General features: G+C 50.5%; 1 protein-coding gene across 9 annotated transcripts in view; it reads left to right on the top strand.

The window, feature by feature from the left end:
- The window catches only part of RBM33 (RNA binding motif protein 33), a 132613-nt gene that overhangs the window by 95337 nt on the left and 20219 nt on the right, over window positions 1–17057 (top strand). For 3 of the 9 annotated variants that reach the window (XM_059396026.1, XM_059396025.1, XM_059396024.1), the window contains exon 14: window positions 2708–2965. In XM_059396026.1, coding sequence (XP_059252009.1) covers window positions 2708–2965 — 258 coding nt within the window. Of the gene's footprint in view, window positions 1–2707; window positions 3347–17057 lie in introns of all 9 variants that reach the window. The other 6 variants (XM_059396023.1, XM_059396021.1, XM_059396020.1 and 3 more) reach the window with 2 other exon arrangements.

Here is a 17057-nt window from a genome sequence, read left to right as displayed (position 1 = left end):
GTTGTTGGATCTGTTTGCCTGATGGTTCCACGCGAGGGGGTTCAGTCCTGGCTGTTCCCCTAGAGATACAGATGCTGCACTGGAGCAGATCTGTGCGGCAAAGCTCCGAGCCCAGCACAGGAGTCTGCTGTCCCTGGGTTAGTAACGCACCCTGGGAGGGGGCCGCCGTTCACAGCAGTGGCCTTTGTGTCTGGGGTGTGGGAAGAGATGAGTATGTGGAAGTTACACCAGTGTTTTTTAAAGGTACGTAGAAGGTATACAGTGAGTTCGTAGCATTTATTAATATAATGAAAACAGCAGTGTGAAGAACTTCATGAGGTAATATAGGCATGAAATAAGTCACGCTTTCTTTTTTTCTTTTTCTTTTTTTTTTTTTTTTTAAAGAGATTTTATTTATTTGTCAGAGCGCAGGCACAGGCAGGGGCAGCAGCAGAGCAGGCAGAGGGAGAGGAGGAAACAGGCTCCCCAATGTGGGGCTCTATCCCAGGATCTTGGGATCACGACCTGAGCTGAAGGCAGATGCTTTACCTACTGAGCCACCCAGAAGTCCCTAAGTCATGTTCTCTTAATCAGTTACCTTCCCATTGAAATTTGGAGGTGGGGTCAGATTTTACTAATAAACTTTTTTTTTTTAGGATTTATTCATTTATTTTTTTAGAGAGTGAGCTGGTGGGAGGAAAGGGTGGAGGGAGTAGGAGAGAGAATCCCAAGCAGGCTCCTCGCCAACTGTGGAGCCCGACGGAGGGCTCCATCTCACTGGTCCTGTTACCGCAACCTGAGCCAAAATCAAGATGGAGTGTTTGACGGACCACACCACTCAGGCGCCCCGGCTTCCCTAGTGAGTGCTTGGAGCAGCGGTCATGTAGCATTACCACATGAGGAAGTAAATACAAAGTCAAGATACAGTGTTAACAAGTAAGATCATATTAAAAGAAGGGGTGAGTTTTTTGGTTTTAAAGTCAATATATGAAAAAATTAGGTAGATTTACAAAGTGGTTTAGGGTAGTTTATAAAAAGAAATTTTAGCTAAAAATTTTATCCTGCTCACAGTCCTGATAGCTTGCCCCTTGTATGTATAACCTGATTTGGCTCGCCCCCGTGTGTATAAGATGAAGTCACGGGACCCTTGAATTTTCTGGTAGCGGCGGTGTGAGCTTTAGGCACACCGCGGGCCACTGGGGCTGCTCTCTCCCCGGCTGGTTTGGGGAAGGCCTCGGTGGCACCCAGCAGGTGCTCTGTGGATGAAGTGGGACTCGCAGGCAGCCGTCGTGTAAGCTGGATGTCTTCATGTATTTGCTTGTCATTCTGTGTGTGGGTGCATGCGCTGGGACCAGGAATGACCCCATTTTACTTTGTGAGACGTCTTGTATTTGTTGGGCTTGGGTAAATGTGGTTGACAGAGCTGTGTACAAGTGTATTCATATGTACTTGAACGTGTATTAATGCTTTCTTGATTGCTTGGGGAGCTTGCTTGGTGAACGTGAATTACTTCTGTGCCCGAACAGCAGGTGCTCCGGACCTGCTGCCTCCCCTGGCAGTCAGCCTCTTCCTGAAAACCGCGGCGCCTGCGCCTTTGAGCTGTTGCCCATGTCCTCCTGTCTGTCCGTCTTCCCTTAACAAGCGTTGTCTTTCTCTAGGTGCCCCCCTGAGCCTTCATCTACCATAGATTTGCTATTTCAGATCTATCCTAGACTTTGAAAGTTGATAACCAAGTTGGTTGGGGTGGCTTCTGAAATGCCAGGCCAGTCCTCATGAGGCCTGACTCTGTCCTGTTGGCCATTTGTGTGGGTTCTGGGAGCACCCATGGACTCCTCAGCTGCCTTTTGGTCTTAATTCCTGATTCTTAAGGTTTATTTCTTCCTGGCTGAATTATAGTGAGATCAGATCCTATTAAGTTCTTTTGTAAAGGATCTTTGGATGAGGGCATCTGCGATTTGTTTTGTTTTGTTTTTTTTTTTTTTTTTGAGAAAATTACTGTAATTCTTAACAAATGCTTATCCTTTAATAAACTTTCCTCATGGGGTGCTTTTTATGAAAGTTCTTGAACTTTCTCAAAGATTTTTTTTGGGTGGACTTTCAGAATAGTTTGGGGCTGGCATGTAAAAGGCGTTCCTTACATACCATTAATATTCCAATACTGCAATTGGCAGCATTTTGATTCTGTGGGGAGTGCATGAGTTCAAGGTCAGAGAGATTGACTTGTGCTGTTCATTATAACCAATTATTCTGTGACAAATGAGTTTGAGATCAGGCTGAAAATTCTGTACGAAAAATCAATAGTTCTAATCAGGCCCTTTCAGGTCATTTACACCCACCTTTTGTTGGTTCGTCAGAGAAGAGCCAGATAAAACCTCTGTGGCAGCGCGGTCTCCCTACTGTTGCCGTTTCCATTCGGAACATATTTTGATATCTTAAATGAATGGTTTAATTGGTTTCAAACTTGTAAATGAGTGGAAATTTACATTATTTCAATAGTTTCTAATATTCTGATAAGATTTTCCAAATTAGCTTGAGCTGCGTGTGATCGTTTTTCCCTCCCCAGAGGAAGGAGTTATCCTTAAAGTCTGTAAGCAGATTTTGAATGGCTTCTTTCCGATCCCTAGCGGAGCGTTTTTGGAAAGCGCGCTTTCTGGGGCTGCTGCGCCGGCCAGGCTCAGCCGGCTTCGCCTCCCGCTCCGCAGTAAAGCAGATGTGTGCTCTCTTGCAGTTCCCTGACGAAGACGAAGAAACGAGGCTGTATCGCTTGAAGATAGAAGAACAGAAGCGCCTCCGAGAAGAGATCCTCAAGCAGAAGGAGCTGCGTCGGCAGCAGCAGGCGGGCGCGAGGAAGAAGGAGCTGCTCGAGAGGCTGGCCCAGCAGCAGCAGCTCCACCTGCCCCCGCCGGCCGCGGCCGAGCAGGAGCAGCCCGCCGCCGCCCCGTCGCCCACCAACGGGAGCCCACTGTTACCCTTCCCAGGTGCACAGGTCAGACAAAATGTGAAAAACAGACTTCTCGTGAAAAACCAGGATGTCACTGTTTCACATGTTCAGCCCAAAACATCCAGTTTTGTGCCATCTGGTGCTAACATGCAGTATGAAGGACAACTGACGAAACCGTTGAAACACTTGAGACAGGCCAGAACCGTACCTCAGAGTCCAGCTCAGCACAGAGTCCTGCAGGTCAAACCTGCGGACGGGGAGGGGCCGCCACCCCCCTCACAGACCGCTCGAGTGGCGTCCCTGCAGGGCCGGCCCCCGGACGCCAAGCCCGGCGCGAAAAGGACTGTCATGCACCGGGCAAACAGCGGCGGCGGAGATGGGCCGCACGTCAGCTCCAAGGTCAGGGTGATTAAGTTGTCAGGCGGGGTAAGTTGACGAGGTAACTGGTGCCTCTTGGAATCTGTGCTTCCCTCAGAGTGTCCTAATTCTCAGAGAAGGGTTTCGAAGAAAGGGAAGTCAGAGCTGCCTCTGCTCCCGCCCCGCGGGCCAGCCGCTCCGTGCTCGCACGCGGTGACGAGAGTCGCCGTTGAGGTTCTCCTTCCAGCCGAGACCCGTGGTCTTTCAGACTCTGTCTTGAGTTTTCCTGAAAGACCAGTGGGACAGTCCCCAAATTAGGTGTTTCTCACTTTTAGCCTATTTTTGTAGATAATTTGGGATAGAACCATCAGGTTTGTTTTAAAAATAAAATTTCCTTTACCACAAAAGCAATCTGTTGCATGCAGCTGTAGGTCCAGGGAGCACCCCGGGGGCAAGCGCGCGTTGCGCGGCTGCTTTTAAGCGGTGGCGTTTCAGAGGCGGGTCCCGTCTTCTCTTCTCAAGCTAATCTCAGAAGGATGAACTGAATCCGCAGTCAAGTGTCCTGTGCAGTCTTAGCACATGCGTGCAGGAGGAGAGCGCGCCTCCTGCCTTCCTTCCTTTCCTTTTGGGCGGTGCCCCTTCTAGATCATTCTCAGTGAGGCACAGCCATCGCGATTCGGATGAGCTCTGCACTCAGAATAGACACAGTTGCTGCAGACAGATCGCGCTGCAGAAGGTTCTCCGTCAGACGGTGCTCTGTCACATCCATCCTCACCGTGCCACGTGCTCTTGACCCGTTCGCGGGAGGGGACTTGTTTGTCCTGTGTCGACGGTGGGGCGCCCTGCGGTCTGCGTCCGGACGGTGCTGCCCCTTGCGTGCCATCTGTGCTGTGCCCTCGGAGTGGGCCAGCGACACCCGAGGGACAGTTCGTCGCTCCTTGTTTAAGGAGTTCAGTTTTACCTTTTATTTCTAGGTCCGTAGACTGAAAGTGCGAGCATTTCACGTGCCGTGAGAAAAATTTTGGTAGAGTGGTATGATCTGGAAATTCATCTTCAACAGACCCTGTGCTGTTTCTTCAGATCGGCTTTTCTCACCGCCGTTCATTGTGATTCAGAGGGTGGATAAGCAGATGGCCTCTATCACGTCAGCTTGTTGAATCATCGTATGATGTTGTTTTCTTCAGGCGAGACCTAAGCAGGAAGCCGTTTCACGGTATCTGTGGTCTTCTGTTTTGACCTTATTTTAGGCAGACTTTGTCAGTGTCTCATTTTTTTGCTTGAGTTAAAAACTTAGGAGGAGGAGACTTGGGGCCACGGGGTGACCGTTGGGAGGAGGCCTTTTCCCGTGACATTCATTGTTGGTGTTGTGTGCAGTGTGGCTCGTGTGAAGTGAGGGTCTCTCGTGGGCTGGGAGGTCCGGGGTCTGCTGTGCTCTGAGAGCAGCTTTCACACTAATGAACACTTCTCCTTTAAAATAATTTATCTACTTAAATTTTTGTTTTTTTCTCCAGTGGGGGAAAAGTGTATATTTTGTAAGACTGTATTCCAGAATCCTGTTGTCTAATTATACAGTACCCAGAGGAACAACAGAGGACCTGCTGTGCGAAAATAGCTACGTGACAAAATTTGGAATAACTTTTTATCTCTTTGTAATTGTTCAGTCATCTAACCAACATGTTCTGTGTCTTAGGATTTATTCCAGCAAGTCCTGCAGTGGCGTGTTGGCAACCTTCAACTTATTGGGGGATCAGTATCTCTGTGTGTCTGTCTCTGAACCAGAAAAAAATGGTATTTCCCAAGAGGCCTTAGGTCCTTTTGTGTGGGTAGAACTATTCTTAAGAGAACATGTTCGTAACTGTGCAGGTGATGCAAAAAGGAAACCATTTCATTTCGTTAGGTGCTGGGTCAGCTCCCGTGTCTCCTGACTCTTGTCTCCGCCCCTGCGGGCCTCCCTCTTTGCTCCGCAGGCCACGCTGTTATGCCTGGGGCTCAGCCGGCACCCTGGTAAGCTTTGGCAGGCTTAGCGCATCACACCCGTGCAGAGCAGTATTTATGCGTTTCAGGTTTATAATTACTTACGGAATAAAAGCATCTCGCCGTCTGTTCGTGTTCCTGTCGTGAGGCCTGGACTTCTCTACATCCCGTTAGTGCAGAGGCGCAGGATATTGTCCTTATAAGGTTTTCTGTAGAGAGGGTCCGTTTATTTCCTTTGCTTTTCACTGACCTAAACTGGCCGCAAATAGATGCAGTTCCATTATCCTTGCCGTCCGTCGTGGCCTCCTCTAGTTCATTGCTTGGTCTCTAGAGAGGACATGGGGCGACGGCAGGGCGTAGTGTCCTGCTAGAAGGTGGCCCGGGGGAGATCTCAGTTCAGCTAGGTGTCCATCGGATGCTTAGCAAAGCAGAAATGTCTCCGAACTCTTATTCTGATGTACAAATTGGAAATGCCTTAAAACTTAATTTGGATTCTCCAGGTGTGCCTGTGAGGCGATTGTGAATCAGTACAGAGTTCTCTTTTGTTCTTTTCCGTATTTCATTATTTATAATCAGATGATCTAGGGGTTTTATTAAATTGGGTTTTTTAAAATGTGAAAGAGCCGAGTCTTAAAACAGTAGTTGTTTTTTAGTCGTTTTATTATTTTATTTATTTTTATTTTTATTTTTTTAAGATTTTATTGATTTATCAGAGAGAGAGAGGGGGAGAGAGTGAGCACAGGCAGACAGAACGGCAGGCAGAGGCAGAGGGAGAAGCAGGCTCCCTGCCAAGCAAGGAGCCCGATGTGGGACTCGATCCCAGGACGCTGGGATCGTGACCTGAGCCGAAGGCAGCTGCTTAACCAACTGAGCCACCCAGGCGTCCCTTATTATTTTATTTTTAAAGTGATTTTAATTCACCCTAATCTCAAGAGAATTTCTCGTCCTTTTATATTGTTTCTCTCTGTTACGGCTAATGCATCCCGGGTATAGGAAGCGTTTTCAAAAAGAATTTAATAAAAATTCTTTGTGGGTATAAGTTCTCGCAGTCACGGCAACGAGTGGCGTGGTAAAGCCCGAAGAGTGGTTCTTTGCCCTCACCGGGGCTCTCTGTTGGCATCTCCTTGGTCACTGGTCCTTGTGAGATGATGCCCTTTCACGAAAGGTAGCGGTGGAGGCGCTCCCTCGCCCAGACAGAGCGCTTCGGTCCCTCCGTCTGCGGTGGTGCGACGCGGTGGGAGCGGAGTGGCTGTCCGTGAGGAGGACCCGCGTCTGGGTGGGCGCGCGTCCCTTCCTTTCTCTGAACCCCAGTGTCTGGGTTGTGAAGTGGCCGCGGGAGTGCGCGAAGGCGCGTCCGGCATGCGGGAAGGCGCCCCGCGCACGTGTGCTTGCTGCTCGCTTCTCCGACGCGGTCGCGGCTCACGCCGCACAGTGGTGCTGCCGAGCGCGTGCACGGGGCGGCCTGCGTGCCCGCCGGACGGGGGAGGACATTCGTCCTGGAGACCTCGTGTGAGTAGCTCGGGCCCACGCAGCTGCTGGTGGCCGGGGCTAAGGTTCTCGGGATTTGTATTTGTAACGGTGGTTTGCCTGCTGCCTTGTTCCGAGGCGTTCCCTAACTCTTGGTCAGGGTTGATACCCTGCTGTTCCCAGGGAGTTCGTAGCAGCGTTGATTGAGACAAGTTTAGGCCGGGGCTTCTCCCATGCGGGTGTGATGAGCTTCCACTTTTCTGGCCATCCCCAGGTGGTAGCGACCGCCTGGAGAGTGTTGAGGTTTCCGAAGGTGGAGGAAAGTGTCGTGATGGGTGCATAGCAGCAGCGGTGTGGCTACAGGACTGGAGTGTGGCCGGGTCTCCATCATTCCTGTTCTAGAACTTGAACATGGGGGTCCTCTGGCCCGGTGGAGCGAGGGACGGGGTAGCCGGGCTCTGTGCGGCTGGAACTTGCCGTGTGCTCTGAACGAACCTGCGAGCGCTTCTATGTAAGTCAAATGAGGTCACATTTTGTATAGAAAACACTGTGGTGAAAACTAGGGGAATTTGCTGTTTAAAGAGACCTGTGTTGGGAGACTCATCAACATACATGTGGATTTTAGTTTTCCCGCTCAGAGTTTGGGGTCTGGCTTCCCTAGGTAAGATTACCAAAGGAGTGAGTGTGTGTAGAGTGGTGGTTTGTGAAGTGTTGGATATTGTTGAATGTTCCAGAATTTCATACACCTTCCCGAGGGTTACTCTTACATAAGTAGTCTACCTAAAGAGCTGTATTTGATGGGATGGTTCTTTATTATGTCATATGTGGAAAAATTGGCCTGCTCAGGTCTCAGAAAGATACTTAAAGTATTTAATTTTCAGAAACCAAAAGAACAATCTTTTTGCATAGTTTTGTTTATAACCAATACGTAATCCAGGAAAACTACTCAAGTAAAAACATGAAAATAGGAAGTGTTCACTCAGGGTGAACGCACTGTCGCCACCCAGCCATCCTCGGTGAGCGCGCCTCAGGGAGCAGCCTCCTGCATGGAGGACTTGGCCAGGACGGCGGCTCTGGGGCTGGGCTAGGGCGCGCTGGATCGTGGCTTCAGGGAACCTTCATTCGTGGCCCCTGTGGGCCCCGGTGACCTCTGGAAACTGCGGCGTGCTCCCCCAGGCTGGCTGGGAGGGTCCCAGGCAGGGGCAGGTGCGAGGAGCTGCTCTCGGAGGCCGCCCCAGGGAGGAGCAGTGGCTTAGAGCAGCAGTTTCTGGAGCTCTTGAAGAAGACGAATGCAAACTCTGAATTCAGCGGCTTTATTCTAATGGAGGTAATAAAAATTTTAAGAATTTGGCAGCAAATTCAGTAAACAGTCCTTTGTTCTGCCGGCCACACCGAGAAATGGGAGAAGCCAGAATGCCTCAGCAGGAAAGCCAGCTGTCCAGTTGCGATCCTCTTGTATTTTATTTTTAAAAGGCTGTCAAGTGCTGCTTGCAGAAGGTCCCAGCGTATCTGTGCGTGTGCGCTTGCTCGGGGGTCGGATGCATCCGTAGTTCCTGCCCTCCCCCGCTCCCAGGTTCTTCTCAGACTTTGTTTAGGATGTGGTAGAAGAGGGAACACGCACATACCTGATTGCTCTGTGTTTGGTGGAGGACGTTTTATTTTGATGTAATTTCGGTCGAAGAGAAGTTGCAAAAACAGGATAAGGACCTCCTGCCCCCCCCCCCCCACTTTGTTTTGCCCGGTTGCATGGCCACCGATCCCTCTGCCCGCCCCACACTCGGCGCAGCTCTGTCACTGCCCGGAAGTCCGTCGCAGCCTCGCCGCATCTCCTCCGCAGCGAGCTCTCCTCGTGCACATGCGCAGGGACGCTCCTCAGAACTCGGGAGATGCAGCAGCTCGTCCCCGGCATGGCTCTCCCAGTGCAGAGCCACAGTCCCAGCCCGGCTCAAGGGCATGTACTGTATATGGTCCCCATGACTTTGGGGTAGCAGCTTGGCCTTTGTGTGTTTTGCCCTTGACTTTTTTAAAGAGGGGAGGCCGATGATCTTGTCAGATGTCCTTGAATTTGGGTTTGTCTTACTTTTTCCGGTGCTGTTTCAGGTGATGTGCTTTGGGCAGGAGCCCCGTAGAAGGACGTTGTGTCCACGGTGGGTCCTGTCGGGAGGCTCCTGACACGTTTGTCCAGTGTTGGTAACTTGGATCACTTGAGCGAGGAGGTGTTTGCAAGTCTCTGTCCGTAGGGCTGCGGTCCCCCTGTCTGTGATCGGTACGGGATTTATGGGAAGGTGGGAAGGTACTTCGAGACTACAGAAATGTATCATTTCTTGTCAGATTTTCACTGTTTTTAGTCAGCCCCGATATTTTTACGGTGTCAGCACTCACTCTGTGTGCTTACTCTGATCGCTTCGTCTTTGCTCGCGGACTTAGGGCTCATGCATTCCCAGCGGTCTGGGCTTGCCGATTCTCACTTTATCCCGTGAACGGTTCCTGTTGTCGGTTTTGAGTTTTGATTGTCCCAGATGGGCCAGTGGGAGCCCCTTCAGGCTGGCTCTGTGTTTGTTGGTGTGTCTCCGTCGCTCTTGAACACAGCCTGAAATCTGGTGCAGGAAGATGATGGGGCTCACGCTGGACTTGGTCTGCTCAGCTCCGGGGTCAGGCCCGCCTCTGCGGGGTGGAGAGCGGGGCGCCGGGCGCCATCGCTCTGGGCCCTGCCCGCCCACGCCAGCCCGCCACGGTGAGTTCCAGAGGCAGATGGATCAAGAAGAGATGCCGCTGTCCGCTGCGTTTCTTGAAGCAGCCACCGACGTGACTAAAACAGACTCTTTTGCTGTACTGAGTTCACTTTTTGGATTGTTCTTGTGTGGCAGTTCAGAGAGAAGGTAACGTCACTGTTGAAACGTTAAAAACGAGGGTGTTGGTGGACAAGGAGGCAGCCGAGCCACGGCAGGGGCCCGGCGGAGTTGGCAGGTGCAGCAGCCCCCGTTGGAGTTCCGCATTTTGTTCTGTTTGCTGTGCGTGTCCACAGGGCTTTGGCAGCCGTGGCTGGGAGGCACTGCCACTTCCTCAGTCACTCATGGCCGGGAGCTCCTACCCTGGTGCCGGCGCTCGCGGTCAGGACAGCTGCTGAGAGAGCCCGTCAGGGCGTAGGAGCTGCTCCTGCAGCCTAGGTGCTGCGCGGGCGGCGGCAGCGTCCTGCCTGCAGGTAAAGCAGCCCCTGATGGGTGCTGCCCGGCGCAGGTAGGGAGACCTGATGAAGGGACTTTGCGTGAAGGGGAGGAGCTGCCTGGGGGAAGCCAGGAGTTCCGGGGAAAGGGAAGAGCCTTCCAGGTGGCTGGGGAGGGCACTGATGAAGGTCCTGTGGCAGGAGGGTCATGGCCTGTGTTCTCACTGTAGGAAGGCCAGTTTGACCAGAGTGCAGAAAGCCAAGTCAGTCTGGAGACAGGGGCTTTTATGGGCTGTTTTATGGCCTTGAGCGTGAATCTTGATCATCAGATCCGGGAGAGCCATTGGAAAGTTTCAGCAGAGAGATGAAGGGCTAGTGTTTGAACCTTGTTTTTTAGAAGTATATTTCTAAATTAGATCTTACTTGCTGTTTAATTTTTTCCTGAGGCTCTGCCTTTAGTTTAATATACAGAAAATCATAGGCACAACTGAGCGTTGGCTTTAGATATAGAAGTGTTCATCCTGGAGCCATCTGTCACCCTTTGGGGACTCGTGGTTTGAGGAGGAGTTACAGCTGCTATGCGTAGAAGGTAGGAATGGGTGGGTCACCTTCACTGCCTCCCACTCTCCGGCTGTGGCCCGTTTCCTGCCTCTCCCGCTGGCTACCTGCCTTGCGCTTGCCACCTGCCGTGCGTGGCCGCGGGCTCTCGGAGCTGTACCCTGCTCACTGCTCCTGACTGAGGCCGGGCTCGCACTTCTATTCACTTTTTGTGTCCAGGGTTGAGGACAGTTTTAAGAACATGACCGGTGTTTAAAAAAGCATTTGTCGAAATAATTGAGAAAGTATCTTTTCCCTTTAAAAATCTGGACATTGTGGGTGATTTCTTTGGTGAAGTACTGAAGCAGGAATTACAACAGTGTGTTTTCCCTGAGTGCTTCTGGTTGTTAAAGTAGCTGTTGTCGGCATTTGGGTAGCACCAGTTAGCAAAATGGGGGTAAAGAGCGTTAATTCTTGTTACTAATTCTCCTGGTCGTCTTTTCACGCTAACATTTGTGGCTCCTCGCAGACTCCTCCTTCATTCGGCGTACAGAATGGGATTATATCGTACATACGGTTTGGCACTTTTTGGGTTGGGTTGAGTGGTGAGTAGGTGTGAGGACATCTCGTGCGGAGACCCCGGCCAAGGCAGAGCGCGTCCCATGCTGTGGGGGTGACCCTGTGACCTGGGCTGAGCTGCCTTACCGGTGCAGAGGGCACGGACTCGATGGATTTCTGGCAGAAGCTCGGGCGGGGTCAGGCTGTCCGTGGGAGCTGAGCCCACACTCCAGGACCAGGAAGGAGTGAGTTGGGGGGGGCTGGGTGGGAAGTGAGGTGTGGGGGGACAGAGCTGCTGTGGTGTGGGGATGGGGGCGGCAGACGAGTGTAAGCTGCTTTAACCCAGGTAGGGGAGCCAGGAGGGCCGGGGTGAGGGTGAGCCCAGACCCTTGCCTCGCGGGCTCCTTCCCTCTCCGCTAGGGGCACGGCTGGTGGAGGGGTGGAGGTGGGCCTCATTGGTTGCGGGGTCCTTTCCCCGTGCCGGGTGGTCACAAGCAGCAGGAGGGCCCGAAGGCAACTAGCAGAAGAGAGGAAGAGACCTGGGCCTGAATTCTGATTAGTCACGTCTTTGAGAATATGTATATTCCAGAAACTTCTTTTGGAGCTGAAGCTATTGTATATAAAGTTTTTAAGAGCTTTGAAGTGCTTTAGTGGACAGAATTAATAGCTTTCAGAGAAAGGACTTTTTGAGCATTCTTAAACACGTGGCTTCTAAATTTGGGCAAAATCAGCAATTGTTCATTAGAGGACAGAAATCGGTTGTAATGACTCAATCTGTCTACATTAATTTTTGGTTTTTTAGGGGTATGATATCGGGGAGTAACATAAGTGCTTAAATCAGACATAATTCCTGTATATTTAGGAAACAGGATTTGGTAACTCATTCTCCCCAGCAGAGGAGGAAATCCTTCTCCAGGGGCTTGGGTAACTCCCTCTCCTGACTTCCAGTAACTGCCAAGGATAGGAGTCATGGTACCTCCGCAGGGAAGCAGCTTCTTCCAAGCTGCTCGGCAAGGGCACGCTGGAAGCTTCTCTCCCTGGCCTGGAGCCCCACCCAAGTGGGGGAGTCTACAGGAGCCCTGCTGCCTGGAGGGCCCCAGCGTGCCGCCGCCCCACCAAGTTTCAGCCTCAGCTTCCGCTTCCTTTCCAGTGGAGCCCACTGGGGTGAGCCGTGGAAGAGTCGGGGGCAGGAGGTCCTTCCTCCGCCCCCCAGAGGCTCGTTGTATTCCTCCAAAGTCCAGTGAATTTTGTCTTCCAAAGATTTCCCCACACCTGACTCGTCTCAGGAAGGTAGAATCGGGAGCGAGAGTGGGCGGGTGGGGAGCTGGGCCCCACGAGCCGCGCTGTCCGGTCCGGCGTCCGTGCCGGTCAGCGCGCCCGGGCGTGAGCAGGTGCCGTGTGCTCTGGTCTCCTTGACGTCAGGGGTTTTGCTGCACTTCACTCCATGTGGGCCCAGTTTTGAAATTTTGGGGGAAGCACCGAAGACTTACGCCGGGTACGTGTTCTGCACGCTCGCTACACGTGAGGGTGACTGATTGCAGAGAATCAGCAAATGGAAAGGAGCCCCTCCTGTCCTGTCCTAACCGTTTCCCTGGGAGATTGATCTCGGAACCTGGAAAACCTTAGCCTGTTTATTTTACTTTTTCTTCTTTAAAGAGTAGTCTTCAAAGACAAAGTAGAGCCTTACATGTATTTATATTTGGAAACTTCACGTAGCATGCATATCATTTATTGTCCAGGTTCGGAGTGAGCTTTCTGAAGATTACAGGGCGAGGCCCAGCATTGTTGCAGTTAATAGAAACCCGTTCCGTGCGGCCTGCGGGCTGCGGGATCAGCGGCACTGCCGTGACAGTGAAGTGGGCCTTATCGGAAGGGGGATTCATAAGAGGCTGCCCTGGGACCCTAACCACTGTCCTTGTGTGTGTCCTGACAATGTTATCTGTCCTCTCAGTGCGGAGTATCAAATGTCTGTCATGAGTACAGAAATTAATTTAATGTCACCTGAAGACATGCAATTAATCTTTTAGAGGTTTTCATAATACCTTTACAGAAAGAGTTGCCAGTTTGGCGGATTTGGATTTTGGGGTTTAGAAGAAGATAAGGGAAATTAATTTTTCATCAGGGTTAATACAAGCTAGCAGGGCCACAAAAGCTGAGAAAAATGGTTGGGGAATTTGTCAAGTGTTGTCAGTCTAGAATAATGCTGCTTAAGGTCTGATAGGTGTAATCAAGAGTTGAGATTTCTATAGCGAGGGATTAATCAATTTGCTCACCAGCGAATGCAAGTCAGTGATACCACTTCACGGGGTTTAGGAATGAAAATAAGATTTGATCTGTCAAATTGCGAGAAGCCCTGACAGTATCGACGGGCATTTTTATCTGTGCATTTAAACCGTTTGTTATAAATAAATTTGTCCTGCTCATGTTGGTGGCTACAAACCTCATTTTTGGTCATGATTTAGCTGATACAAAGTGTTCCCCCAGGCTAACTTAATTCAGGTGGTGCCCCTTTTATCTAAAAAAGAGAAACTCCTCAGAACAGACAGTTCTACAGTATTCACTAAGAGAGAATCGTTTGTGAAGACAACCAGCAGAATCTTCTGGCTTGGTCTAAGATGGGCTGAACTTTTTCACCTCATCTGTGTTTAGGGGAAATGGCAGACTCTTAAAATCGGTACACACGCTGCTGTGCAAGGAGTGGGAGCGGGAGCCGGCTCACCTCCAGAGATGGGCTTCCACAGCGCTCTTGTTCGCAAGAGGACATCATTTCCCATCCACAGGCGACCGGCGATGCCTTACGTTTCCGTCGGCGGGTTTCTGAAGTTCTAATTTGAGGTCAGCGCTATTTTCAAATGTGCATAGCGAAGTCCTGACGATTTCAGGGTCTGTGTCGGCGCCGTGACTGTTTGTAGGAGTTGCCCAGGGCTCCAGGTGCATGGGCGCACTCTCCTTGCCCGCCGTCTGGGTCTGCGTGTGCATGCGGGTGTGCGCAGCACGTGCCCGCCGGGAGCCCGGTCATGAACGCATTGGGGACTCCCCACGTGCTGACTGGAGTAATTCTGGAACGGAAGAATTAGCTTGTCATTGTGCTGATTTGAAAGAGACTAATAGTTCTCGCCGTTGAAACAAGGAAACCTCTCCATTTCTCTTACAAAACGGAATAACTTCTATGTAAGCCCTGAGCACTCAGCTGTGTGGTTTAGAACAACACACGCATGTCATTATAGTGACCCTTCATGCACTTGCAGGAAAGCTAGTCTTTTTTGTTTCAACTTTTGCTAAAAATGATTCTCTTCAGTCACAGTCCTCCCCTGGGAAGCAGCGTCCGATTGCAGACAACAGGAGGTCCCCAGTGGTACCGTGTGACCAAAGGGATCAGGTTTTTCATTTGTACAATGAGGATAATAGTATTTACCTCTAAGGAAAGTGATGTCTGCTCAGAACCCAGTACACTGCTTGTCACATTGCGGACGGTCCAGAAACGTCAGCTCCACCCGCCCTCCTGACGGTGGACGTGTTCATTGCACCGAAACTCGCGGTGCTCGGGGTCCTAGGAGTGCCTGCGAAGTTCCTGATGCAGACTTCATGACGTCATCTACAGCCACAGAAGGTGCAGAGAATGGCCCCGACCGTGAGCCACTCCAGGGCTTCCCGAGCGCCGCCTCCCACTTCCCAGTAAACCACTGATGGGAACGGGTTTTCCTGAAAGCTAGGCAGTCGTGATCCCTGCCTGAAACGCCCCCCTTTCCGCGTGCGTTGTGGCCTCAACAAGTGTCACCCACCTGCTCTGTTCTCTCTTCTGACGGTGCTGCGGGGACTGAGGCCTCCCGTGGGGCTCCCCTTCCGGCCTGTGAACGGGAGCCGAATAGCAGTAGTGACTGCTGCTCTGCAGAAGCACCGAACGCTTCATGGCCGGGGGAGGAGAGAGCAGGCTGGGGGTGGGGGACGGGGACCCACAGAGACCGCGTGGCCCAGGAATTGTGCCGTGGGGCCAGAGTGGTAGGAGATGGGGTGCACATCCAAAGAAACGGTGTCATCATCGGGTCTTTCCAGGTGGTTCCTTAGAAAACCTTTACACCCTGACTAGGACGCTTTCTTGGTGTCAGAAGCTTTCATACTCCACTCTGCATTACGAGAGTTAAGTTTTTCTCTTGACAAATGAGGAAAGAAGAAGCTTTTGTGGTACCTGTTTTTCCTAAACTTTGGGAATCAAGCCTACTTTAAAAAATAAACTTTTCTTGGAAGGAAAATGAAAGTTCATAACTTTTTTTAAAAAATTTTTTTGGTAAAGATTTTATTTCTTTATCTGACAGAGTGAGAAATCACGAGTAGGCAGAGAGGCAGGCAGAGAGAGAGGAGGAAGCAGGCTCCCTGCCCATCAGAGAGCCCGATGCGGGGCTCGATCCCAGGACCCTGAGATTATGACCTGAGCTGAAGTCAGAGGCTTTAACCCACTGAGCCACCCAGGTGCCCCCATAACTTTGTTTTTCAGGGTTTTTATCTGACATTAACGTCTCCTCTTCACAGAGTAAATTACCACCGGTCTCTTGCCTAATATAACAACGAAGAGGATTTTTATTATTTGGAGTGTTTCTTGACTGAAAGTTACGCTCTCAGTTCCATTCCCAGTTCAGAAACCATCAGGTCACCCGTGTTGATTTTATCATCCAAATAGGTGTACATGGTGACATTGTCTGCCTCAAGGAAGGCAAGTTACAGTGTCTTCCCTTGGTGTCATCTCTTCTTTTTAAGTTGAAGTTCGCTGTGTAGATCCCGTGTTTAGTTTTGGCTTACTAAAGAAATAAGCGATGACAGTATTCGTTGTCTTTGTCCATCAGATACATGGATGTCGTTCCAGCGGATTATGCGTAGCCATGTGGCGCATCAGACAGTGCCGCTGCCTTGGAAGGTGGCGCATTCCATGTCACAGTGACGTTGAGGGAACACCTGTGTGCTGACGGGCAGTGGCTGTAACTTCGAGGTCCTGATACTACCGTCTTTTTTCTAGCACATTGAGAACTTCTGTTTTTAAAAGTATGAATCGCTATTTATTGATCCATTCACTAGACCATCTTAGTATCTTGGATACATACAAGAAATTTTGGTTTGGTGAGCAACACAATGATGGGGTCTAGACTCCGGTTTCTGTAGGTGCTTGCAGCATAGCGGATGCTCCGGAACCTGCAGACTTCCCCTCGCCGGGTAGGCTCCCAGGCAGCTGACTTAGCCCCCTCGAGACCTTAGGATTTCCGGTGTCCAGGCCAGCCTTGCGTTCCTGGGGCCTGCTGCGTGGGCGTGGGGCGCGGTCCCTTTTCTGTGCGGTTGAGTCACGCTGCTGCTATTTTGGGGGGTCTTCACTTACGTTGGTGGGGGTGCTTTGGCGGCTTCATCGCTTATGTGTGGGTCATGCCAGCCTCACGGGGTCTGGGAAGGTTCCTCCTCCTCTCTTCTCTGAAGGAGGCTTCTAAGATTGGCTCTCTTCTTCCTGACACAGTGGTTTTTCTTTGCAGGAGGTTTTCCATTACCAATTCAGTATCTTCTCATATTTTCCGATTTTCTCTTTACTCTTGAATTGATTTGATGTCTTACATTTCTCTCGGAGCCTGCCCGTTTCACCTCAGCGGCCTGACTTGTTGGTATAAAGCTGTTCGTGGCATCGTTTTCATTGCGGAGAGGCCTGTAGTGATGCTGCTCTCTGGTTTCTGATTTTGGCCATTTGTACCCTCTCTTCCTTTTTCTTGATCAGTCTAGTTACAGGTCATCGGGGTTTTTTTGATCTCAGAAATGGAACTTCTGGTTTCATTGATTTTTATTTATTTATTTATTTATTTTGGTCTGTTATTTTTCTGTTTCCTGTGTCTTGCTTTTTGCTGCGATCTTATCATTTCCTTCCTCGTCTCTTGAGTTTGATTTCCTTTTTTCCCCTAGCCTCTTGAGATAAAAGCTCACGTTACTGATTTCAGATTTTTCTTTTTTGACGTAACTCTTAACTTGCATCCCCTCAGTTTCGATGTTGTATTTTTATTCAGTTCAGAGTATATTTTGGTGAGTTTTTTATTCTTCATTTCTTAGTCTGGCTTC

The sequence above is a fragment of the Mustela nigripes genome, chromosome 4, assembly GCF_022355385.1.
Source record: "Mustela nigripes isolate SB6536 chromosome 4, MUSNIG.SB6536, whole genome shotgun sequence".
NCBI classification, from domain to species: Eukaryota; Metazoa; Chordata; class Mammalia; order Carnivora; family Mustelidae; genus Mustela; species Mustela nigripes.
Note: the sequence above shows the minus strand (reverse complement) of the source record. Positions and strands in the feature narration are given on the sequence as shown.